Source organism: Coregonus clupeaformis, chromosome 19, assembly GCF_020615455.1.
Source record: "Coregonus clupeaformis isolate EN_2021a chromosome 19, ASM2061545v1, whole genome shotgun sequence".
NCBI classification, from domain to species: domain Eukaryota; kingdom Metazoa; phylum Chordata; class Actinopteri; order Salmoniformes; family Salmonidae; genus Coregonus; species Coregonus clupeaformis.
Genome location: NC_059210.1, coordinates 12,367,024 through 12,391,554, shown reverse-complemented (window position 1 = coordinate 12,391,554; position 24,531 = coordinate 12,367,024). Strand labels below are relative to the sequence as shown.

The following is a 24,531-nucleotide window of genomic DNA, read 5'->3' as shown; positions in this document are numbered from 1 at the left end:
AAATGTGTTGCAAGTTTGGCCTTCTCTCCCATTCTCCCCGGTTGCCTTGGCGGCTGAGCCTCTCTCTCACGGGGGCTTTCTAGAACTAAAGTCTGTTTGATGGGAGGGGGATTTCAATGGTGGTGGGGCTTAAGTGATGCAGTTAAGTAGGCCTACAAAACTCTTAAGATATTCATAAATGTTTTATGCGAACTCCTCTGTTCCCCATCTGTTCCCCACCACCACTGCTGCAGTGACTGGTGACCTACTTCTGGTCTGTCTCTCTTCCCTACTGTACAGTAGCTACAGTGGTTGGCCCTGGCTCTCGGTAGCCTGGTTCGGCCCAGCTCAGCTTGGCTCGTCTTATTTTTTCCCTGTGTTTTTACTCAGACTGTAGAGGACAATTGGTAGGGTATGTGTCTGTCTAGTCTGTGCTGGACTAATTCATCTTTAACACAATCCCAACAGTCTGACCAAGTCGGCAGAATCATGGGGTTCTTCTCACTTGGTTACAAGCACAGCAGATTGAAATGAAACTTCAATGAATTAATATCGTTATCTCCTTTCATCATACTTCTGTTTTCCTTCCTCACCCTCTCCCCCTTTCCCCTCTTTCCATTCCTGCTCCTCTCTCATCCTCCCCTCCTTATCTCCTCCCCTCCCCCCATCTTATTATCCTCCTGTTTCCTTCTCCTTGTTTTTCCTGTCCTCCTATAGACCGGGTCAGGTAAGACCTACACCATGGGGACAGGGTTTGATGTTAACATCGGGGAGGAGGAGCTGGGCATCATACCCCGGGCGGTCAGCCACCTCTTCAGGGGCATCGAGGAGCGCCAGCGGGCCGCTAAAGAGCAGGGACGACCTGTGCCTGAGTTCAAGATCAACGCTCAGTTCCTGGAGGTATGGACTACGCCGTCACAGAGGAGACACAGAGGAGACACAGAGGAGACACAGAGGAGACACAGAGAGACACAGAGAGACACAGAGGCAGATAATATTAGTATATGTAACATTCTACTTGGAAATATGTTCTAGAGTGAGATTTTTTAAGAGATAGGGACAGGGACATAACCCCACTCTCAGACACAGAGGATTAGCTAAAATAATACATGAACAGCCATGTCAGGTTTACGTAGCCTATGTGTTGACACTTCACAATTTAACTAGCTCCATCTCTAGTCTCTCCTACATGACAGTTACTCAGACTGTTGACTGTGGACAGCTGTCAGAGGGCGGAAGCAGGGTTGTTAGGGTCACGGTTTGGGGTTAGCAAGGGTTAACATGGGAAGACTGCACAGTTGTGTTTGCTTGTCATACTGACAGAGGCCTCATGGGGATAGACTGCGTCTACTCTTTTTATGACAGAGTAATATATCTGTCATAGAAATAGAGTTAGTAGAAAGCATATGGCTGGAAAATCAACAGGATTTTTCTGAATCTACCCAATAATGTAAGAAATGAAAACACATATCCAATATGGCCGCCACTCCAGACTCCTCAGAACAGTGAATGGGAATGTCCAATCTAACAATACTAATCCCTCCATACCTTCTCCGCTATGCAATCTGGTTTCCGAGCTGGTCATGGTTGCACCTCAGCCACGCTCAAGGTCCTAAACCAGGGGTGTCAAACGTACGGCCCGCGGGCCGGATCAGGCCCGCAAACGGGTTTAATCCTGCCCGCGAGATGATTTTGAAAAAAAGAAAAAAACCTTTTTTTTTTCTTTTTTTTTCAATAAAATAAAATACTGTTCCAATTATGTCCACTGGATGGCGCAATAGCAATTGTGTTAAGCAAGCAAACTGTTTATACCGGGGCAGAGCAAGTAGGTCAAGCACGTGCAGCCAATGAGCTACTTTGTTTTGCCCGCAATATTTATTACGGCTTCTACTTTTAACATTATGTGCTTTGGCACCCTAATTGCCCCAATATGTCTCTGTCAAAAAAGAGAAAAGTGGACACAGAGTGCAGAGTGTTCCAAGAAAAATTGTCATCCTATTTAATCACGGAATTGAATGGGAAAGCTGTATGTCTGGTGTGTTCAGAGCATGTTGCAGTGCTGAAAGAATATAACCTTCGTCGCCACTATGTGAGTCTTCATGCCGACAAATATGACAACTTTCAAGGACAGCGGAGATGAGAGAAGGTGAATGAACTGTTGGCGGGTCTGAAGAAGCAGCAGTCTGTGTTTACTCACAGCCGAGACATCAGTGACGCTGCAGTGAAAGCTAGCTACCTCATTGCTAATGAAATCGCAGTGGCTTCAAAACCATTTAGTGAGGGTGAATTTGTAAAAACATGCATGATGAAGGCAGCGGAGATTGTGTGCCCTGAAAAGCGGCAGGCTTTTGCAAATATCAGCCTGACAAGAAACACAGTTGCAGACAGGATTTCCGATCTTTCAGTGGATTTGGACAGCCAGTTGAAGCAAAAAGTAAAGTCATTTATTGCGTTTTCGGTTGCAATTGATGAAAGCACAGACATTACAGATGTTGCACAACTGGCAATTTTTTCATCCGCGGAGTTGATGACACATTGACCGTCACCGAGGAGTTCGTGGAGTTGGTGCCGATGACAGATACAACGACAGCAGCTGATATTTTTACCGCACTCGTCGGCGCGCTGGACAGGGTCGGAGTGGACTGGTCCCGCGCTGTCAGCCTGGCTACAGATGGTGCGCCCTCAATGATCGGGAAAAAAGCAGGCGTTGTGACAAAGTTCAGAGAGAAAGTGCAATCTGCAAATGGAGGACGTGATTTTTTGACTTTTCACTGTATTTTGCACCAGGAGGCTTTGTGTTGCAAGTCATTAAAGATGGATAACGTCATGAAGGTGGTCATCCAAACTGTTAATTTCATCCGATCCAGAAGCCTGAATCACTGTCAGTTTGACAGCCTTCTCAGAGAGAAAGACCACATCTATGGCCTGCCATACCACACTGAGGTAAGATGGTTAAGCCGAGGTGCTGTGCTGAGGCGTTTCTTTGATTTACGAGAAGAAATTGAACAGTTCATGGAAGAAAAGGGCAAACCAGTGTTAGAATTTCATTCCGCAGAATGGATGCCGGACCTTGCATTTATGGTGGATGTTACAGAGCACCTGAATAACTTGAACAAACAGCTGCAAGGGCGCAACAAAGTTGTCACGCAGTATTATGACAGCATACGTTCTTTCAAGTTGAAGCTGTCATTGTGGGAGACGCAACTTGCCGGTGGTGATGCAGCTCACTTCCCCTGTCTGAAAAATGTGCGCGACCCAACATGTGGCAGACATGAAGCGGTTCAAAGATAAAATAACGGGACTGTTACGGGAGTTTGAGCAACGCTTTCAGATTTATGTTTATATGTTTTTATGTTGATGTGCTATTGTTTTTAATTGTTTTTATTTTATTTGTATATTTAACCTATTCTTGACTCTGTGGTTCTTGCACTTGTTTGGGGAACAGGATTTCATTATTTTTATCTACATTTCTGCCTGAGAAATGACACCCTGATATAGTTCTGTGATCTGTGAAACAGTTCTGTTAATCACTGAGGCATTGTGTGTTTGTGTGTTCTTTTTCTTTAGAATTTTCAAATAAACTTGACGTGTTTTATGATTAATAGTGATGTTGTGCTTGTACTATTTTCGACACACTGTCCTCAGGCTCCAGCTTTATGTTGTATGTTGATCGTATTAAAACAAAGAAAACAATCTGAAGTTGTTGTTTTTAAGTTATATATACCATGATTTTTCCGGTCCGGCCCACTTGGGAATAGATTTTCCTCCATGTGGCCCCTGAGCTAAAATGAGTTTGACAGCCCTGTCCTAAACGATATAATAACCGCAATTGATAAAAGACAGTACTGTGCAGCCGTCTTCATCGACCTGGCCAAGGCTTTTGACTCTGTCAATCACCGCATTCTTATTGGCAGACTAAATAGCCTTGGTTTCTCAACTGACTGCCTCGCCTGGTTCACCAACTACTTTTCAGATAGAGTTCAATGTGTCAAATCGGAGGGCCTGTTGTCTGGACCTATGGCAGTCTCTATGAGGGTGCCACAGGGTTCAATTCTCGGGCTGACTCTATTCTCTGTGTATATCAATGATGTCACTCTTGCTGCTGGTGACTCTCAGATCCACCTCTACGCAGACGACACCATTTTGTATACATCTGGCCCTTCATTGGACACTGTGTAAACAAACCTCCAAACGAGCTTCAATGCCATACAACACTCCTTCCGTGGCCTCCAACTGCTCTTAAACGCTAGTAAAACTAAATGCATGCTCTTCAATCGAACGCTGCTTGCACCCGCCCGCCTGACTAGAATCACTACTCTCGGCGGGTCTGACTTAGAATATGTGGACAACTACAAATACCTAGGTGTGTGGTTAGACCGTAAACTCTCCTTCCAGACTCACATTAAGCATCTCCAATCCAAAATTAAATCTAGAATCGGCTTCCTGTTTCGCAACAAAGCCTCCTTCACTCATGCTGCTAAACATGCCCTCCTAAAACGGACTATCCTACCGATCCTTGACTTTGGCGATGTCATTTACAAAATAGCTTCCAACACTCAACTCAGCAAATTGGATGTAGTCTATCACAGTGCCATCCGTTTTGTCACCAAAGCCCCATATACTACCCACCATTGTGACCTGTACGCTCTCGTTGGCTGGCCCTCACTACATATTCGTCGCCAAACCCACTGGCTCCAGGTCATCTATAAATCACTTCTAGGCAAATCCCTGCCTTATCTTAGCTCATTGGTCACCATAGCAACACCCACCCGTAGTATGCGTTCCAGCAGGTATATCTCACTGGTCATCCCCAAAGCCAACACCTCCTTTGGCCGCCATTCCTTCCAGTTCTCTGCTGCAAATGACTGGAACGAACTACAAAAATCTCTGAAGTTGGAGACACTTATCTCCCTCATTAACTTTAAGCATCAGTTGTCAGAGCAGCTTACCGATCACTGCACCTGTACACAGCCCAACTGTAATTAGCCCACCCAACTACCTCATCCCCATATTGTTATTTACATTGTTATTTATTTTGCTCATTTGCACCCCAGTATCTCTATTTGCACATCATCTTCTGCACATCTATCACTCCAGTGTTAATACTAAATTGTAATTATTTTGCACTATGGCCTATTATTGCCTTACCTCCATAACTTACTACATTTGCACACACTGTATATAGATTTTCTATTGTGTTATTGACTGTACGTTTTTGTTTATTCCATATGTAACTCTGTGTTGTTTTTATCGCACTGCTTTGCTTTATCTTGGCCAGGTGGCAGTTGTAAATGAGAACTTGTTCTCAACTGGCTTACCTGGTTAAATAAAGTAAAAATAAAAAAATATATATGGTTTGAGTTGCCACAGAGAAAAAAAACAGATGGATTATCAGCACAAACAAATTCCTTTCACTGTTTAAATGCACACGTTTAAAGGTGTACTTCGGGATTTTTGCAATGAGGCCCTTTATCTACTTCCCCAGAGTCAGATGAGCTTGTGGATACCATTGTTATGTCTCTGCGTGCAGTCTAAAGGAATTTGCTAACTAGCGCTAGCACAATTGCTAACTAGGGTTAGTGCAATGACTGGAAGTCTATGGGTATCTGCTAGCATGCTATTGGCAGCCATTTAAAATGTCTACATATTTTGGCATAACAGTATTAGGAATTAGTGGCTTTAAAACGTATACTCTACTGTAATCCATGGAAAAACAGATGGGGGAGGTTTTGTTTGCGTCTTAGGTTCCCACTTAGCCTCTTATAACAACCAGAGATGGGAATCACTATATAAATGGGTAACACTTCATTTGGGTAGTCTATCAGTAATATGTCAACAACAGTCGGTTGACTGGCAACAGGACATTCAACAAATCAGCCATAATAAATTAGTTATTTACCCGTTGTTACTTGTTCAACACCCTTCTATCAAACTAGGCCCTGGCAGAGCCTTTTATTTAGAATATACAGTGCATTCGGAAAGTATTCAGACCCCTTGACTTTTAACACATTTTGTTACGTTACGGCCTTATTCTAAAATGGATTAAATAGTTTTTCCCCCTCATCAATCTACACAGAATACCCCATAATAACAAAGCAAAAAGCGTATTTAAAAAAAATTATAGCACATTTATTAAAAATAGAAAATTGTAATAAGTACATAAGTATTCAGACTCTTTACTCAGTACTTTGTTGAAGCACCTTTGGCAGCGATTACAGCCTTGTCTTCTTGGGTATGACACTACAAGCTTGGCACACCTGTATTTAGGTCGTTTCTCTCATTCTTCTCTGCAGATCCTTGGCTGTATGCTTAGGGTCGTTTTCCTGTTGGATGGTGGACCTTCGCCCAGTCTGAGGTCATGAGCGCTCTGGAGCAGGTTTTCTCCGTTCATCTTTCCCTCGATCCTGACTAGTCTCCCAGTCCCTGCCGCTGAAAAACATCTGCACAGCATGATGCTGCCACCACCATGCTTCACCGTAGGGAAGGTGCCAGGTTTCCCCAGACGTGACGCTTGGCATTCAGGCCAAAGAGTTCAATCTTGGTTTCATCAGACCAGATAATCTTGTTTCTCATGGTCTGAGAGTCCTTTAGGTGCCTTTTGGCAAACTCCAAGTGGGCTGTCATGTGCCTTTTACTGAGGAGTGGCCTCCGTCTGGCCACTCTACCATAAAGGCATGATTGGTGGAGTGCTGCAGAGATGGTTGTCCTTCTGGTAGGTGCTCCCATCTCCACAGAGGAACTTTGGGGCTCTGTCAAAGTGACCATCGGGTTTTTGGTCACCTCCCTGACCAAGGCCCTTCTCCCCCGATTGCTCAGTTTGGCCGGGCGGCCAGCTCTAAGAAGAGTCTTGGTGGTTCCAAACTTCTTCCATTTAAGAATGACGGAGGCCACTGTGTTCTTGGAGACCTTCAATGCTGCAGAAATATTTTGGTACCCTTCCCCAGATCCTGTGGCGGAGCTCTACGGACAATTCCTTCGACCTCATGGCTTGGTTTTTGGTCTGACATGCACTGTCAACTGTGGGACCTTATATAGACAGGTGTGCGCCTTTCCAAATCATGACCAATCAATTGAATTTACCACAGGTGGACTCCAATGAAGTTGTAGAAACATCTCAAGGATGGTCAATGGAAACAGGATGCACCTGAGCTCAATTTCAAGTCTCATAGCAAAGGGTCTGAATACTTAAGTAAATGAGTTATATCTGTTTATTTTGTGTTTAATAAATGTGCAAACATTTCTAAAAACCTGTTTTCGCTTTGTCATTATGGGGTATTGTGTGTAGATTGATGAGGAACATTTTTATTTAATCAATTTTAGAATAAGACTGTAACGTAACAAAATGTGGAAAAAGGGGAAGGGGTCTGAATACTTTCCGAATGAACTGTATACTGTTCTGGACCATGGCCACTAAGCTAAGTTACTGTTGAAGAAAGGTCATTCTTAGAGGTCACACCAGAGAGAAAGGAAGTGGGGCAAAACCCGTTACAACATTATATCAAAGATATCTGGTGTAGGTGTGTGGTAGATAATGTATCTTGATATGGAGTCTGTCTCACAGTGCTACTGTTGTCTCCTGTGTCTTTTAGAATCTGAGAGTCCTCTACTGTTTTAACGTTTTTCAGTCTGAGTCAGACAAACTCATGTTTCTCTCTCTCTCGCTCTCTCATGCTGTCTCTCGCTCTGTCTCTCTCTCTCTATAACATAATTGGATATGATCCTCTCTCTATAACATTATTGGATATGATCCTCTCTCTCTCTATAACATAGTTAGATGTGATCTTGCGTAGTTGTGAAATCAGAACTGGCATAGGATACAAACGTACTATTAGAACCAATGATATTTCCATGGAATTTCACAGTGCTCAGTTCAGCACGGTAACAAATAAGACTGTAATATTGTGTGTTTCTGTATGTCCTGGTTAAGCTTTACAATGAGGAAGTGCTGGATCTGTTTGACTCTACACGGGACCTGGAGGCTCGGACGCAGAAATCCCACATAAAAATCCACGAGGACGCTAATGGCGGAATTTACACAGTGGGGGTGACCACACGGACGGTAGCCTCCGAGGCAGAGGTACGTGCGTGTGATACACTGTATGTGTTGGGATGTGTAGTCTGGGGGTCCAGAAGAAATGTGTATGGCTGTGTATATACAATGTAGGACTGTAAAATGATCGTTACGCGGTGACGGCACACATGTCCAATCTACTCTCTGTCTCCTCACCCAGATGATGCAGTGTCTGAAGCTGGGTGCTCTGTGTCGTACCACCGCCAGCACCCAGATGAACGTCCAGAGCTCCCGCTCTCATGCCATCTTCACCATCCACCTGTGCCAAGTCAGAGTCTGTGCATCTGACAAGGTACGTACAAGAGCAGCTTGTTCATTAGCCTGAGGGCCCTTTCTGCTCTCTTTCCAACTCCTTTCTTATTCCGTATCTACCCTTTTGTTACTGTGAGGTGACTCCTGTCATGTGTTATGACACTGTTATGAAATGTTATGACAGTGACTGGAGTTACTCCTAACCTTGACATGTTACAGAAATTATATAGCCACTCAATCGCTATCATGTTATGCTAGGTTAATGTTAATAACATATATAGAAAGTGCTTTTATAATGGTACTGACGTAGTATGTTTATGGTACTGACATTCTATGTTTATGGTACTGACATACTATGTTTATGGTACTGACATTCTAAGTTATGTTACATTAATGGCATGGACAGTGCTTTTGACTTGTGGTACTGACATTCTATGTTTATGGTACTGACATTCTATGTTTATGGTACTGACATACTATGTTTATGGTACTGACATACTATGTTTATGGTACTGACATACTATGTTTATGGTACTGACATTCTATGTTTATGGTACATTAATGGCATGGACAGTGCTTTTGACACTGAAACAAAGGCATCCATCTTGGTGTTATTTACATGGACATTTTTATCCAGAGTGACTTACATAAGCAATTAGGATTAAGTGCCTTGCTCAAGGGCACATTGACATATTTTTCACCTAGTCGTCTCTGGGATTCAAACTAGCAAACTTTTGGTTACTTAACCACTAGGCTACCTGCCGTCCATTATTTCTACCTCACAGAAAGACAACAACGAGTGGGACAACAGGATTGCTAACGGCAACTCAGAGATGGAAGAGTATGAGACATTGACGGCCAAGTTTCACTTTGTGGACCTGGCCGGTTCTGAAAGGCTGAAGAGAACCGGTGCTACAGGAGACCGAGCTAAGGAGGGAATCTCCATCAACTGTGGACTGGTGAGAGTTTGGCTGTGTCTGTGTTTTTTTCTCTCGCAATTAAAAAAAAAAAATATATATATATATACAGTGGGGAGAACAAGTATTTGATACACTGCCGATTTTGCAGGTTTTCCTACTTACAAAGCATGTAGAGGTCTGTAATTTTTATCATAGGTACACTTCAACTGTGAGAGACGGAATCTAAAACAAAAATCCAGAAAATCACATTGTATGATTTTTAAGTAATTAATTTGCATTTTATTGCATGACATAAGTATTTGATACATCAGAAAAGCAGAACTTAATATTTGGTACAGAAACCTTTGTTTGCAATTACAGAGATCATACGTTTCCTGTAGGTCTTGACCAGGTTTGCACACACTGCAGCAGGGATTTTGGCCCACTCCTCCATACAGACCTTCTCCAGATCCTTCAGGTTTCGGGGGCTGTCGCTGGGCAATACGGACTTTCAGCTCCCCTCCAAAGATGTTCTATTGGGTTCAGGTCTGGAGACTGGCTAGGCCACTCCAGGACCTTGAGATGCTTCTTACGGAGCCACTCCTTAGTTGCCCTGGCTGTGTGTTTCGGGTCGTTGTCATGCTGGAAGACCCAGCCACGACCCATCTGCAATGCTCTTACTGAGGGAAGGAGGTTGTTGGCCAAGATCTCGCGATACATGGCTCCATCCATCCTCCCCTGAATACGGTGCAGTCGTCCTGTCCCCTTTGCAGAAAAGCATCCCCAAAGAATGATGTTTCCACCTCCATGCTTCACGGTTGGGATGGTGTTCTTGGGGTTGTACTCATCCTTCTTCTTCCTCCAAACACGGCGAGTGGAGTTTAGACCAAAAAGCTCTATTTTTGTCTCATCAGACCACATGACCTTCTCCCATTCCTCCTCTGGATCATCCAGATGGTCATTGGCAAACTTCAGACGGGCCTGGACATGCGCTGGCTTGAGCAGGGGGACTTTGCGTGCACTGCAGGATTTTAATCCATGACGGCGTAGTGTGTTACTAATGGTTTTCTTTGAGACTGTGGTCCCAGCTCTCTTCAGGTCATTGACCAGGTCCTGCCGTGTAGTTCTGGGCTGATCCCTCACCTTCCTCATGATCATTGATGCCCCACGAGGTGATATCTTGCATGGAGCCCCAGACCGAGGGTGATTGACCGTCATCTTGAACTTCTTCCATTTTCTAATAATTGCGCCAACAGTTGTTGCCTTCTCACCAAGTTGCTTGCCTATTGTCCTGTAGCCCATCCCAGCCTTGTGCAGGTCTACAATTGTATCCCTTATGTCCTTACACAGCTCTCTGGTCTTGGCCATTGTGGAGAGGTTGGAGTCTGTTTGATTGAGTGTGTGGACAGGTGTCTTTTTATACAGGTAACGAGTTCAAACAGGTGCAGTTAATACAGGTAATGAGTGGAGAACAGGAGGGCTTCTTAAATAAAAACTAACAGGTCTGTGAGAGCCGGAATTCTTACTGGTTGGTAGGTGATCAAATACTTATGTCATGCAATAAAATGCAAATTAATTACTTAAAAATCATACAATGTGATTTTCTGGATTTTTGTTTTAGATTCCGTCTCTCACAGTTGTAGCGTACCTATGATAAAAATTACAGACCTCTACATGCTTTGTAAGTAGGAAAACCTGCAAAATCGACAGTGTATCAAATACTTGTTCTCCCCACTGTATATACACACATACATACATATATACATTTACATTTTAGTCATTTAGCAGACGCTCTTATCCAGAGCGACTTACATATATACATACATCCATACACACACGCACACATATCCTTTTTTAAATTATATTTCCCTTCATTACTTTCCAACCCCACCACCCCTTCCCCAATTGGAGTAAACTAGTGAACAACAACACTTAGGCCTCTACTTCCAGCCCATACATACTATATACATTTTATGGACACAGTCAAATTCTACAATAATTATAGTTTGTTTGTTTTTACTCCTGAACTTCCTCCGATCATTTTCATGATGTCCATCTGGTTTGCTTCTATATGCCATATTTTTCTAACTGTGCTCTTTCACAAAAGCTCTCAACCTATAACCTATATACTTATTATGGACACAGTATGCTTTACATTAGTTATCTTGTTGTTATTAGTTGTTGTTATTAGTCCCATCCTTCAGCTCCATTCAAAACCTCCCATCTATCTCTTAACACCATCCATATTGGATTTCTATTTGCCATATATTTTTCAACTGTACTGTGATGTTTTACAAAAGTTCTGAACCTTCCTTATTTCTTAACCTTAAAGTGCCATCTAGTGGTTAAAATCAGTACCTTGCAAATACTGTGTGAAGTCGTGACAGCCCAGCATGAACACATTTTACATTTACATTTTAGTCATTTAGCAGACGCTCTTATCCAGAGCGACTTACAGTTAGTGAGTGCATACATTTTTCATACTGGCCCCCCGTGGGAAACGAACCCACAACCCTGGCGTTGCAAGCGCCATGCTCTGCCACCTGAGCTACAGGGGACTATAGACTCCTCGAATGAGAATCTTTCTGAAAATACCCTTCAATATCTGTTTTTCTGAGTTGTGTTTCTTGGTCATTTCCTCCAAACTGCAGCTTGCTCTGGGGAATGTAATCAGTGCTTTGGGAGACAGGAGCAAGCGATCCACACATGTGCCCTACAGAGACTCCAAACTCACCCGGCTCCTACAGGACTCTCTGGGTGGAAACAGGTCTGTTTGCCATTGGTCAGACCTTTCTCCCTCTCTCTATAAGGGTTGTTGTCATAGTAATCTGGTATGATGTGCATGTCAAACTAAATGCATTTTGTCAATCGATACAAATTGTACATAAGTCAGCTTTGAGGTGTGGGTTTGTTTCTTGTTCTGCCCACATGTCGTTGGCTTGCCAAGGCAAAGCTGTTATGTTGTTGAATGCATAAAGTCTGGAACCCATGTTAATTTGAACTCTCCCATTACCCTCAGCCAAACGATGATGATAGCCTGCATCAGTCCGTCTGACCGGGACTTCATGGAGACCCTGAACGCGTTGAAGTACGCTAACAGAGCCAGGAACATTAAGAACAAGGTGATGGTGAACCAGGACAAGGCCTCCCAGCAGATCTCTGCTCTCAGGACAGAAATCGCCAGGCTACAGATGGAACTGATGGAGTATAGGACGGTAAGAGAAAGGGAGGTCGGGAGGGAGGGAGGGAGGGGACAGCAGGTTGGGAAGGGCATAGTTAAGAGTTGAAGAAAGGGTCAAATATTGTGACACGGCGGGAGAGAGAAATAGAGAGATGGGGAGGGGGGGTATGGATAGAGCAGAGTGAGAAAGTCAATAAGATGAAAATAACTGGATAAAAAAAGAAAACAGGTATATGAGTATATGGAAATGATGTATGACCGTCCGATAATCATTTCCCCTTGGTGAATTATAACTCACTATCTAAACCCATTTTCCTCTGGTAGGGTAAGCGTATGGTGGGAGAGGACGGTATGGAGAGCATCAACGACATGGTCCATGAGAACACCATGCTGCAGACAGAGAACAGTAACCTGAGGATCAGGGTCAAAGCCATGCAGGAGACCATCGACGCCCAGAGGGCCAGACTCACACGGTACCTCAGTGACCAGGCCAACCAGGTCCTCGCCAGGGCAGGTGAGTGGGGTGTGATGTGCGTGTTTTCGTATGTGTCGATATGTCTGTGCCAATCCCCTCACGTCTTAAACAGTTCATAAGTGTGTGTGTTAAGTGTGTTTCCTAAAGTTTTCATGTTTTGGTTATTCAGGTGAGGGCAGTGAAGAGATTGGGAACATGATCCAGAGCTATATCAAAGAGATAGAGGACCTTAGGTAAATAAATGTCTCCCCTATATTAAGATTAATACTTTTTTATTTGTCATTTGAATTTGTTACATTTGCAAACTGAACATTTTTACTGTTACCCCCCTCCTCCCCCTAGGGCCAAACTCCTGGAAAGTGAGTCTATGAATGAGAACCTGCGTAAGAACCTGTCGCGTGCCTCCTCACGCCAGTCCTTCTACCCCGGAACCTTCTCCCCTGCCCTACTGGCCCCCGAGAAGGAGGCCTCCGACATCATCGAGATGGCCAAGAAAGATCTGGAGAAACTCAAGAAGAAGGAGAGGAAGAAGAAGAAGAGGTAAAGAGAGAGGGGGATGGTGGTTACAGTGGGGGAAAAAAGTATTTAGTCAGCCACCAATTGTGCAAGTTCTCCCACTTAAAAAGATGGGAGAGACCTGTAATTTTCATCATAGTTACACGTCAACTATGACAGACAAAATGAGAAAAAAAAATCCAGATAATCACATTGTAGGATTTCTTATGAATGTATTTGCAAATTATGGTGGAAAATAAGTATTTGGTCAATATCAAAAGTTTATCAACACTTTGTTATATACCCTTTGTTGGCAATGACACAGGTCTTCACAAGGTTTTCACACACTGTTGCTGGTATTTTGGCCCATTCCTCCATGCAGATCTCCTCTAGAGCAGTGATGTTTTGCGGCTGTCGCTGGGCAACACAGACTTTCAACTCCTTCCAAAGATTTTCTAAGGGGTTGAGACCTGGAGACTGGCTAGGCCACTCCAGGACCTTGAAATGCTTCTTACGAAGCCACTCCTTCGTTGCCCGGGCGGTGTGTTTGGGATCATTGTCATGCTGAAAGACCCAGCCACGTTTCATCTTCAATGCCCTTACTGATGGAAGGAGGTTTTCACTCAAAATCTCACGATACATGGCCCCATTCATTCTTTCCTTTACACGGATCAGTCGTCCTGGTCCCTTTGCAGAAAAACAGCCCCAAAGCATGATGTTTCCACCCCCATGCTTCACAGTAGGTATGGTGTTCTTTGAATGCAACTCAGCATTCTTTGTCCTCCAAACACGACGAGTTGAATTTTTACCAAAAAGTTCTATTTTGGTTTCATCTGACCATATGACATTCTCCCAATCCTCTTCTGGATCATCCAAATGCACTCTAGCAAACTTCAGACGGGCCTGGACATGTACTGGCTTAAGCAGGGGGACACGTCTTCCACTGCAGGATTTGAGTCCCTGGCGGCATAGTGTGTTACTGATGGTAGGTTTTGTTACTTTGGTCCCAGCTCTCTGCAGATCATTCACTATGTCCCCCCGTGTGGTTCTGGGATTTTTGCTCACCGTTCTTGTGATCATTTTGACCCCAATGGGTGAGATCTTACGTGGAGCCCCAGATCGAGGGAGATTATCAGTGGTCTTGTATGTCTTCCATTTCCTAATAATTGCTCCCACAGTTGATTTCTTCAAACCAAGCTGCTTACCTATTGCAGATTCAGTTTTCCCAGCCTGGCGCAGGTCTACAATTTTGTTTCTGGTGTCCTTTGACAGCTCTTTGGTCTTGGCCATAGTGGAGTTTGGAGTGTGACTGTTTGAGGTTGTGGACAGGTGTCTTTTATACTGATAACAAGTTCAAACAGGTGCCATTAATGAAGGTAACAAGTGGAGGACAGAGGAGCCTCTTAAAGAAGAAGTTACAGGTCTGTGAGAGGCAAAAATCTTGCTTGTTTGTAGGTGACCAAATACTTATTTTCCACCATAATTGCAAATAAATTCATTAAAAATCCTACAATCTGATTATCTGGAATTTTTGTTCTTAATTTGTCTGTCATAGTTGACGTGTACCTATGATGAAAATGACAGGCCTCTCTCATCTTTTTAAGTGGGAGAACTTGCACAATTGGTGGCTGACTAAATACTTTTTTCCCCCACTGTATAGAAGCAAATGATTCATGTTTTCTTGTTTTGGAAAAAACTAACTCCAGCACACTGGCAATTCTTGTACACCGTATATCCTCAATGTGTTGCCGTGGTGAGTAACAGTTTGTGATCCCCATGTTTCTCTCTATGACTTCTCTTCCTTCCATTTCTCTGTACTCCCTGATTTCATTCTTTCCTTCCTTCGTTCCTTCCTTGTCATCTCTCCCCTGTCCTCTCCCCTGTGACCTTTGACCCTTACCTTTCCCTGAAGGCTCCAGCAGCTGCTGGAAGAGAGAGAGAGGGAGGAGCTGGAGGAGGAGGAGGATGGCAGGTTTGTCACAGGTTCCCCCTTCCCTTTACCACATTTCCATTCCTCGCTTCTTCTAAACCGCCATTTTGTTTTGTTTAGCAGGCAGTTGCCACACCAGAAGGAAAACCTGAGCTCAGTTCTTTCTGTGCTCACTTGTTTCTTTCAGTTTGTTCACCCCGACTGGCTGATATGATGGAAACAAAGCTATTGGTTCTGTTTTCATGCACCACCAATGGCCTTATCTCTGGGGGGTTTTAACACCCTTTATTTTGGAAGATATTTAAAAAAAACTGGTTCATTTACAGATAATTACTGTACTGACTTTTTTTGTGCTGCACTGCATATTCTGTCATGCTAGTTTGCTTTTGGTTGTCTTTTTTCCCCTCTAGAAAATAAATACTATTGAACCTTTGGTCTGCTTTGTTCAATGTTGTCTCGCCCTGCCTCTCTGTTGTCCCCGACTAGTGTCGTCAAGGAAGAAGTCCCCGACAACGACCAAGACCAGGGGACGGAAAAAGAGCTGACTGAGCAGTCCAATGACGAGCCTGAGATGGTATATTTGACAACCTATTAGTCCAATGGTATCTCAGGATTAAAAGAGAAGTGCTTTTTTCTGACACTGGATCATTTTCTATTCTGTTTTTGTTTGTGACCTCAGGAGGGGAGTGACCATGAGGAAGGGGAGGAAGAGGAGGAGGAGGAGGAAGAGGAGGAGATGGATGTGGAGGAGAGCTCTGATGATTCAGACTCTGAGTCAGATGAGAAAGGTAAAATGGCCGTATAGAAGGGGCATGGCTCTCCTTGTTTGAGTCAGTGAGTACGGTTACATGCATACAATAATACGATTATTGTGGATAGTCAGATTAATATAATAGTTTGTTTTAAAACGTTTACATGCTTTGCAATAACTATTTTCCTAATAACCCTGTTTCCATGGACACATCTGAAATCAGGCTACCTGATGGGACTTAAATACAGTGCATTCGGAAAGTATTCAGACCCCTTGACTTTTTCCACATTTTGTTACGTTACAGCCTTATTCTAAAATGGATTAAATAAAACATTTTCCTCATCATTCTACACACAATACCCCATAATTACAAAGCGAAAACAGGTTTTTAGATTTTTTTGTTAAAAATAACAACGGAAATACCTTATTTACATAAGTATTCAGACCCTTTGCTATGAGACTCGAAATTGAGCTCAGGTGCATCCTGTTTACATTTTATTTATTTATTATTTAACCTTTATTTAACTAGTCAAGTCAGTTAATAACAAATTCTTATTTACAATGACGATCTACCCCGGCCAAACTTTACGACGCTGGGCCAATCATCCTTGAGATGTTTCTACAACTTGATTGGAGTTCACCCGTGGTAAATTCAATTGATTGGACATGATTTGGAAAGGCACACACCTGTCTAAATAAGGTCCCACAGTTGACAGTGCATGACAGAGCAAAAACCAAGCCATGAGGTCGAAGGAATTTTCCGTAGAGTTCCGAGACAGGATTGTGTCGAGGTACAGATCTGGGGAAGGGTACCAAAACATTTCTGCAGCATTGAAGGGCCCCAAGAACACAGTGGCCTCCATCATTCTTAAATGGAAGAAGACTCTTCCTAGAGCTGGCCACCCAGCCAAACTGAGCAATTGGGGGAGAAGGGCCTTTGTCAGGGAGGTGACCAAGAACCCAATGGTCACTCTGACAGAGCTCCAGAGTTCCTCTGTGCAGATGGGAGAACATTTCAGAAGAACAACCATCTCTGCAGCACTCCACCAATCAGGCCTCTATGGTAGATTGGCCAGACGGAAGCCACTCCTCAGTAAAAGGAACATGACAGCCCGCTTGGAGTTTGTCAAAAGGTGTCTAAAGGACTCTGACCATGAGAAACAAGATTCTCTGGTCTGATGAAACCAAGATTGAACTCTTTGGCCTGAATGCCAAGCGTCACGTCTGGAGGAAACCTGGCACCATCCCTACAGTGAAGCATGGTGGTGGCAGCATCATGCTGTGGTGAAAATTTTCAGCAGCAGGGACTGGGAGACTAGTCAGGATCAAGGGAAAGATGAACGGAGCAAAGTACAGAGAGATCCTTGATGAAAACCTGCTCCAGAGCGCTCAGGACCTCAGATTGGGGTGAAGGTTCACCTTCCAACAGGACAACAACTCTAAGCACACAGCCAAGACAACGCAGGAGTGGCTTTAGGACAAGTCTCTGAATGTCCTTGAGTGGCCCGGCCAGAGCCCGGAATCGATCGAACTGGATCTCTGGAGAGACCTGAAAATAGCTGTGCAGCGACGCTCCCCATCCAACCTGACAGAGCTTGAGAGGATCTGTTTTTGAGAGGATCTGTTTTTTTTGCTTTGTCATTATGAGGTATTGTGTGTAGCTTGATGAGGGGGAAAAATACAATTTAATCAATTTTAGAATAAGGTTGTAACGAAAAGTCATGCACTGTAAATGCAGAAAATCATAATAAACGTTCTACCACATGTTATTTTTGCGAAGCCTATTTGATTCTGAGTTCGGACATATAAAGTTTGTATGTGAACTATTTCTAAGATGCATACTTTTAAGTTTTTCTGAACTCACTTCACTTGCGCATAAGAGGGAGGCTTGCGTTACCGGTGCTGTCACATGAGCAGATCAAATACACTGCTTGAACGCCGATTTAAGCTGTTTACAGGAATTAATCATTAGAAAGATTGCTCAGAAAACCAAGTGCGTTAATCGGCGGATGCTTACTTTGATTTTTTTACTTACGCCGATTAAGATAAGCAAAGTAAGGCCATACTCCGTCTACTGACATAATCAGTTTAACATTGATTTATTAGTGTGCATGTAAATGCACTCATTGATTTGTGGTAAGACAAAAACATTTGGAGTGTTATCTATTTTAGAGACTCCCTGTAGCATCAAGTAACTAACATGCTTGCAAAATGAGACATTGTTTTTGGTAGAGAATGTGTTTCATTAACTTACCTGGTTGAATAAAGGCAATATGTTTTATTTTAAAGTGAGTGTAACACAGCTAAAGTATATTTCACCATGTTTAATATACTTCAGCCAGCGAACTATCAGGCAGACCTGGCCAACATCACTGTGTGAGATCTACTGAATATGTCTGTCAATGTGAAACCCATGTGAATATACTTCACCCACCAGAGAACTTCCAGGCGGACCTGGCCAACATCACGTGTGAGATCGCCATCAAGCAGAAGCTGATAGATGAACTGGAGAACAGCCAGCGCCGTCTGCACACGCTCAAGCAGCAGTACGAACAGAAACTGATGATGCTGCAGAGTAAGATCAGAGACACGCAGCTGGAGAGAGACCGGGTGCTGCACAACATGGGTACGTGTCATCACGGTACCAACTGGAACGTGTGACTGCTGCACAGCTATGGGAGATGGTTAAGGCCGTCACTGGCTACAGCTGACACTGTGAAGATGTTTTAGTTTTATTTTGCTATGGTTCTTTAGAACCAGTAACACGAAGGCTATTGAACGGATGATTCCATCTGTTGATTTTAAAGCAGGGGTGGCCAACCCTCCACTGGAGAGCTGGATTGTATTTATCCCTACTCTAACACACCTGATTCAGCTTATCACTTGAGGTCCTGGGGCCTCATTTATCAACCGTGCGTGCATTTCTTTAAACATTCTGGCATACGTGGAGATTCTAGGATTTGCATGCGAAAGTTGGATAAATCACAATAATTTGTGGCGCACGCAAATCCTAGAATCTCCACGTACACCAGAATTTAGTAAGAAACATATATGCATGTTTTCATTGATAAACAGAGCCATATTCTATTTGTGCGGTAGTGAACAGTCCCGCCTGGAAAACGCCCTCCATTTACCTTTTATTTGGAGATGATTTATGATGTATGATTTGGACATGTTGGAACTGGGCCATGACAGTTTATAAAAGAAAGGGAACTGGGCCATGACAGTTTATAAAAGAAAGCGCAATGTCAAATTTGATCACATTTCTGTAGAGGTGTGGGCAGAATGTTGCAGTGACTTCTCCAAACAAAAAATCCATGGCGCCTAGCGAGTGACAAACACTGGTCGCGCATTCTGCAAGATTGATTGTCCTTTTGAACAATTTAAAAGTAAATGTTACAGCCCACTCTTCTATGCAAAAGACACATTGTTTTTCATGATATTGTTTATCAATACATGATTGTGTTTCCATCTCCTGCCTTGGTATAGGCTCTGAAATGAAATGGGCTATGATGTCACGCATCTAATCCTATCGCACAGCAAATGTAGCCATACTGTCTCATACTGTCAAGGCTTCCCGTTTGTTTACTTTCCAGCATGCTTGGCTATTGAATGAGAGATTTGATAAATGGTAGCCTAATATTTGTTGTGTAGCGTGACTAATTTAAATCAGTTCTGTCAGAAAAGGAGAGACGTCCTGCGATATGATTATGATTTAGGCCTATATAATAAAAGTAAAATAAACACATTAGACGACATGCTGCTATGCGATCGCCTTGCCAACGGCAAATGCATCTGTTTTATCATTAGGTCTACGTTTTAATGTTTTCAGTAGCCTACCATTATTATAATTCCCGTGCATCATATACCTCCCATTTCCCTCAAACGAACAGTAAGCATTTTTGCTTGCAATACAGTTGGATCAACCTTCTAGAAGTTGTGCACACGGATGGTTTGAGATTTGCGTAGAGATACGCACACTTTTCTGCCAAGTTCAAAATGTATAACTACCAACATTTGCAGGAAAACTGATGCACGCAAGATTTTGAGTATATTTGCAAGCATCTTTGATAAATGAGGCCCCTGGTGAGCAACTGACTAATAGAATCAGGTGTGAAGGGTTACAGCAGGGCTGGAGCGTTCGTTGGGTCTAAAAATGACCCTTTTTTCTCTTTGCCCCCCCCCCAGGCTCAGTGGAGACGTGCAGCGACGATAAGGCTAAGAAGATCAAGCAGGAGTACGAGAAGAAGCTGAGCGTCATGAACAGGGAACTACAGAAGTTACAGTCAGCCCAGAAGGAACACGCACGCCTTCTCAAGAACCAATCCAAGTACGAGACACAGCTGAAGAAGCTTCAAATGGATGTCACGGAGATGAAGAAGACAAAGGTAGAAAGAAGACGTTCTTGAACCTGACCCACAAACGCAACGACACTGTTAACCACTGTTAAGCACTCACATGACAGTGCCATTGTGAAGTGTTGATGTTTGTTGGTACAAAATGTATGCTGTACTGATATTGTTGTGAGGAATCGGCCAGAATGAAGTCGAGCAAACTGCCCAGAACAGGGTTCACTGCTGAGTTCCATCGCTCCGCTAGGAATGTCAAGTCATTCAAGACTGATATTGATGTAAATGTGAATGCGCTGTATTGTGCAGGTTCGTCTGATGAAGCAGATGAAGGAGCAGCAGGAGAGGAACAGGATGACAGAGTCCAGGAGGAACAGAGAGATCGCTACCCTCAAGAAGGACCAGCGCAAACAGGAGGTGAACCGTAGGATCCGTAGCTTAGTTTAACAGGCTTGGCGCTGTACTAGCCTTTTCATCATGCTGACCCAAACTGTTTTTCCTGTAGCTCGTTATCCAGTGACTAAAGTTGTGGCAGTTTCACAATTTAAGGATTCCAGCTTGAAGCAAATTTTTAGCAACTTAATGCTACTGGCGTTACTGAATGCCATGTTAATGTGTGTTCCACAGCACCAGCTGAAGCTACTAGAGGCCCAGAAGAGACAACAGGAGCTCATTCTGCGCAGGAAGACTGAGGAGGTGAGCAGCATGAACGGCCATCTTGGGGCCTTCACGTAGTAGTAAAAGGATGTAGTATACAGCAGTGATATATATTATACAGTTACACAACACTAGAAGCAGTGACACACATCCTCTCAACTTGAAATGATCTAGTTGGATCTAATTATCTAAGTTCAAGGAACTTTGAAGTTTATCCTAGGACCAGAAACTAAAAGCTTTTTTTTCCCCAAATTCTGTTGTGACCTTTGGTACCTGGAATAGGATATTCGCTTGGGAACGGAGGTAGTAGGAACCATTGGCCAGGGTCAGAGAGCAGAGGTACAAGCGAGAGTAGACTGTCAATGACAGATTTTGTTCATAAGAGTTCAAGACAGTTCAAAATCACTGATAACAAGAAACATGGCAGTTTTGTAAATAAAATATAAAGCTCCTACTATTCTATTGAGATGAGCAAACTTCAGCATCAGGCGGTGGTGATTCTGGTGGCGGATGACTGTCTACTTACGTGTGTGTGTGTGTCTCTGTACCAGGTGTCTGCTCTGAGGAGACAGGCCAGGCCTATGTCTGGTAAGGTGACCAGCAGGAAGGTAAGTCTCCCAGAGCCCCTCCAGGACTCCTCCCACCGACCCCCCTCAGGACGCCTGCACTCCTCTGGCTCCACCGCCCCTAACGGAACCAGGTAGGGACTAGACAACAGGTCACTGCAGTGCCGTTTTGTGTGTGTATGTGCTTGAGTTTCTGTATTACACTGCATGGTGTATGTAGAGCAATCAGTATGGCTTTTACAGTTGAAAAAAACAGCTTCTAGCGAGAGAACATGAGACTTGCATGCACCTACACCTACAGTGTACGTGCCTCAAAAGTGTGTGTGTGTGTCTCTCTCTCTCTCTCTCTCTCTCTCTCTCTCTCTCTCTCTCTCTCTCTCTCCTCCTCTCTCCTCTCTCCTCTCTCCTCTCTTTCTCTCTTCTCTCTCTCTCTCTCTCTCAGGTCCTACTACAGACGGTCGACGGGCATATATTCCACCAGAGTGGCCAGGGTGAAGTGGCAGTCTCTGGAGCGTCGTATCTCTGATGTCATCATGCAGAGGATGACCATCTCCAACATGGAGTCTGAAATGAACCGCCTGCTCAAGGTAAACATTCAATAATGGTAAACATTCACTTCTGGTAAACATTCAATACTGGTAAACATTAAATGCTGTTCACCTTTTTATTTGGTGAATATTGTTTACAAATGGTATGATACTATGTTACGCTAAATTAGCGGTGTTAGCATTAACATTAATATTGAAAACGTTGGCAAACCCCTCCTTTCCCTGCTTCCTCTCTCCTCTCCTCCCCCGTACACCCTCCCTCCTACTCCACTCTCCCCCCTCCATCTTTCCTCCCTCCTCCACAGCAACGTGAGGAGCTGACCAAGCGGAGGGAGAAGCTGACCAGGAAGAGGGACAGGCTGGCGGGGGAGGGGCCTGAGGCCGAGAAGGCGGTGCTTCACCTCAACGAGGAAGTGGACGCCGTGATGGCCAACATAGACTACATCAACGACAGCATCGCTGACTGCCAGGCCAACATTATGCAGATGGAGGAAGCCAAGGTGACACAGACAGACACACACGCAGACAGGCACACGGACACAGACAGACAGACCGTAATCATTAGCAGTAAGTGTCTCTAAAAATTGAGGAGTGGGGACGAGGAAGAAGCCACAGAAGAGTTTTGAGATCCACCCATGGCCAATCAGGGCTCCCAAGCAGCACAGATCTCGCAAACCAAAGAGCTATTCCATGATTTTGAGTAACCCTAAAAGCAGGAAGGTAATTGGGCTGATATTAGGCAGTTTTTCCAGACTGTGTGACCATAATATCTGCATTTACAGGAGGAGGTTGACACGGTGGATGTTTCCGCAGTCATCAGCTCCTGTACCCTAACAGAAGCCCGCTTCCTGCTGGACCACTTCATGTCTATGGCTATCAACAGAGTAAATAACTTACTGCCGTTTACCTGTCCCTCCCTAGTTCCTACCCCGTCTCTCACACCATTGGTTTCACCTGGAATTGACTTAGTTTAAACCCAGGTTCCATATGTACCCAATTAAAGTCAGTTTCTACGATTGTAAATGTGTTTAGTTCTGTGTGTGTATGCACAAGCACCCTCCTCATTGTGTATTCATCTTTTGTGTGTGTTCTGTGAAGTATTCCACACAAGCATAGCTCGGATTGTTGACTCTTAGTGACCCGTCTTATAGCTGACCATTGACCTTTTGACCTCCACCCCATCCCAGGGTCTGCAGGCAGCTCAGAAGGAGTCCCAGGTGAAGGTGATGGAGGGCAGGCTGAAGCAGACTGAGATCACCAGTGCCACTCAGAACCAGCTGCTGTTCCACATGCTGAAGGAGAAGGCTGAGTTTAACCCCGAACTGGACGCCCTGCTGGGGAACGCTCTGCAAGGTAACAGTCCTAACCCCATCCTTCCAGCCCGCCAGCCACACACTGAAAAATGTATACAGATGTAGGATCAGCAGGAAATGCAAGCTTGTAGTGTATTCAAGATTTTAAAATGCTTCTAAAGTTTGTAATTTCCACTTTAAAATGTCAGACTTGATTTGCCCTAATGAAACATTTATCATTTGAGGATTATTTTCCTGCTGTAGCGAACTGGCTCAAATTAAGATCCTACATCTGTAGTTCAGTCCAAGGCCTTGACCCTGACCTACTCACCCCTTGCCACTGGAGGTCCGTGAGGTCAAGCCCACAATGCTATCAGGTCTGGCTCACCCCATAATCATGTAGGATTGAATAAATAACTAAGCAAAAATAACTAAGCAAAGTCATTGAAGTTTACCTGCGTGTTCGTGTTCACCTTGTCAGCCCACTGCTTTGTTGGGATGGCCTCCAGAACCAGGGCTGGGTGGTTATGGTCTACTGCATGATGATTTGGGCCTGTTAAGTTGCTCTCGCTCGTTGCCTCCTCCTGAATAGATGCTGCTTTCAAAAGTCACCCCAATTTTTTTTTGCAATCACACAAATGTCAGTTGGACTAAGAAAGCCTCTCTGGCGCTGTCGTTTTTGTGTTACATTATTTATCAAGTTTGGAAACCCATCAGTTTTTGTTTCATGGTTATAGAGCTTATATTTTGTTACGGGGTTGACATTTTGTTATTGAGCTGACCATTTATTATGGTTCCATTGAATGTTTTTCTATTTTCACCAGCATCTGTTGAGGAGGATGTCCTGACTTTTGAACCGTCTTTTCTTTTGGACTTGATTTGGTTTGTGATTATGGGGGAATGAATGAATGTGTTTTTCATTTGTGTGTTGCCTTTTTTCTGCCCCCGCCCATGGTGCCTTAATGTATACAGAGCTAGGTAACATGCCAGTGGGTAAGTAACAGACACCAGACTCTCTCTCTCTATATATATATATATGTTTATATGAATGCATGGGTCCCCCTCCTGGAAACTAACTCAGCAACA

The 24,531-nt window shown here is 43.8% G+C and overlaps 1 protein-coding gene across 1 annotated transcript in view; it reads left to right on the top strand.

Moving 5' to 3' along the window:
- LOC121531658 (kinesin-like protein KIF21A) overlaps positions 1-24,531 on the top strand; it is a 60,525-nt gene that overhangs the window by 25,197 nt on the left and 10,797 nt on the right. The window contains exons 3-25 of the mRNA XM_041837014.2: positions 697-879; positions 7,907-8,056; positions 8,211-8,342; positions 9,088-9,261; positions 11,853-11,968; positions 12,221-12,416; positions 12,707-12,896; positions 13,027-13,090; positions 13,200-13,397; positions 15,265-15,324; positions 15,769-15,856; positions 15,962-16,070; positions 18,471-18,659; positions 20,222-20,421; positions 20,692-20,799; positions 21,010-21,078; positions 21,322-21,378; positions 21,591-21,739; positions 22,048-22,192; positions 22,459-22,653; positions 22,936-23,037; positions 23,341-23,506; positions 24,418-24,438. Of these exons, the coding sequence (XP_041692948.2) occupies positions 697-879; positions 7,907-8,056; positions 8,211-8,342; positions 9,088-9,261; positions 11,853-11,968; positions 12,221-12,416; positions 12,707-12,896; positions 13,027-13,090; positions 13,200-13,397; positions 15,265-15,324; positions 15,769-15,856; positions 15,962-16,070; positions 18,471-18,659; positions 20,222-20,421; positions 20,692-20,799; positions 21,010-21,078; positions 21,322-21,378; positions 21,591-21,739; positions 22,048-22,192; positions 22,459-22,653; positions 22,936-23,037; positions 23,341-23,506; positions 24,418-24,438 (3,061 nt within the window). The remainder of the gene's footprint in view (positions 1-696; positions 880-7,906; positions 8,057-8,210; positions 8,343-9,087; positions 9,262-11,852; positions 11,969-12,220; positions 12,417-12,706; positions 12,897-13,026; positions 13,091-13,199; positions 13,398-15,264; positions 15,325-15,768; positions 15,857-15,961; positions 16,071-18,470; positions 18,660-20,221; positions 20,422-20,691; positions 20,800-21,009; positions 21,079-21,321; positions 21,379-21,590; positions 21,740-22,047; positions 22,193-22,458; positions 22,654-22,935; positions 23,038-23,340; positions 23,507-24,417; positions 24,439-24,531) is intronic.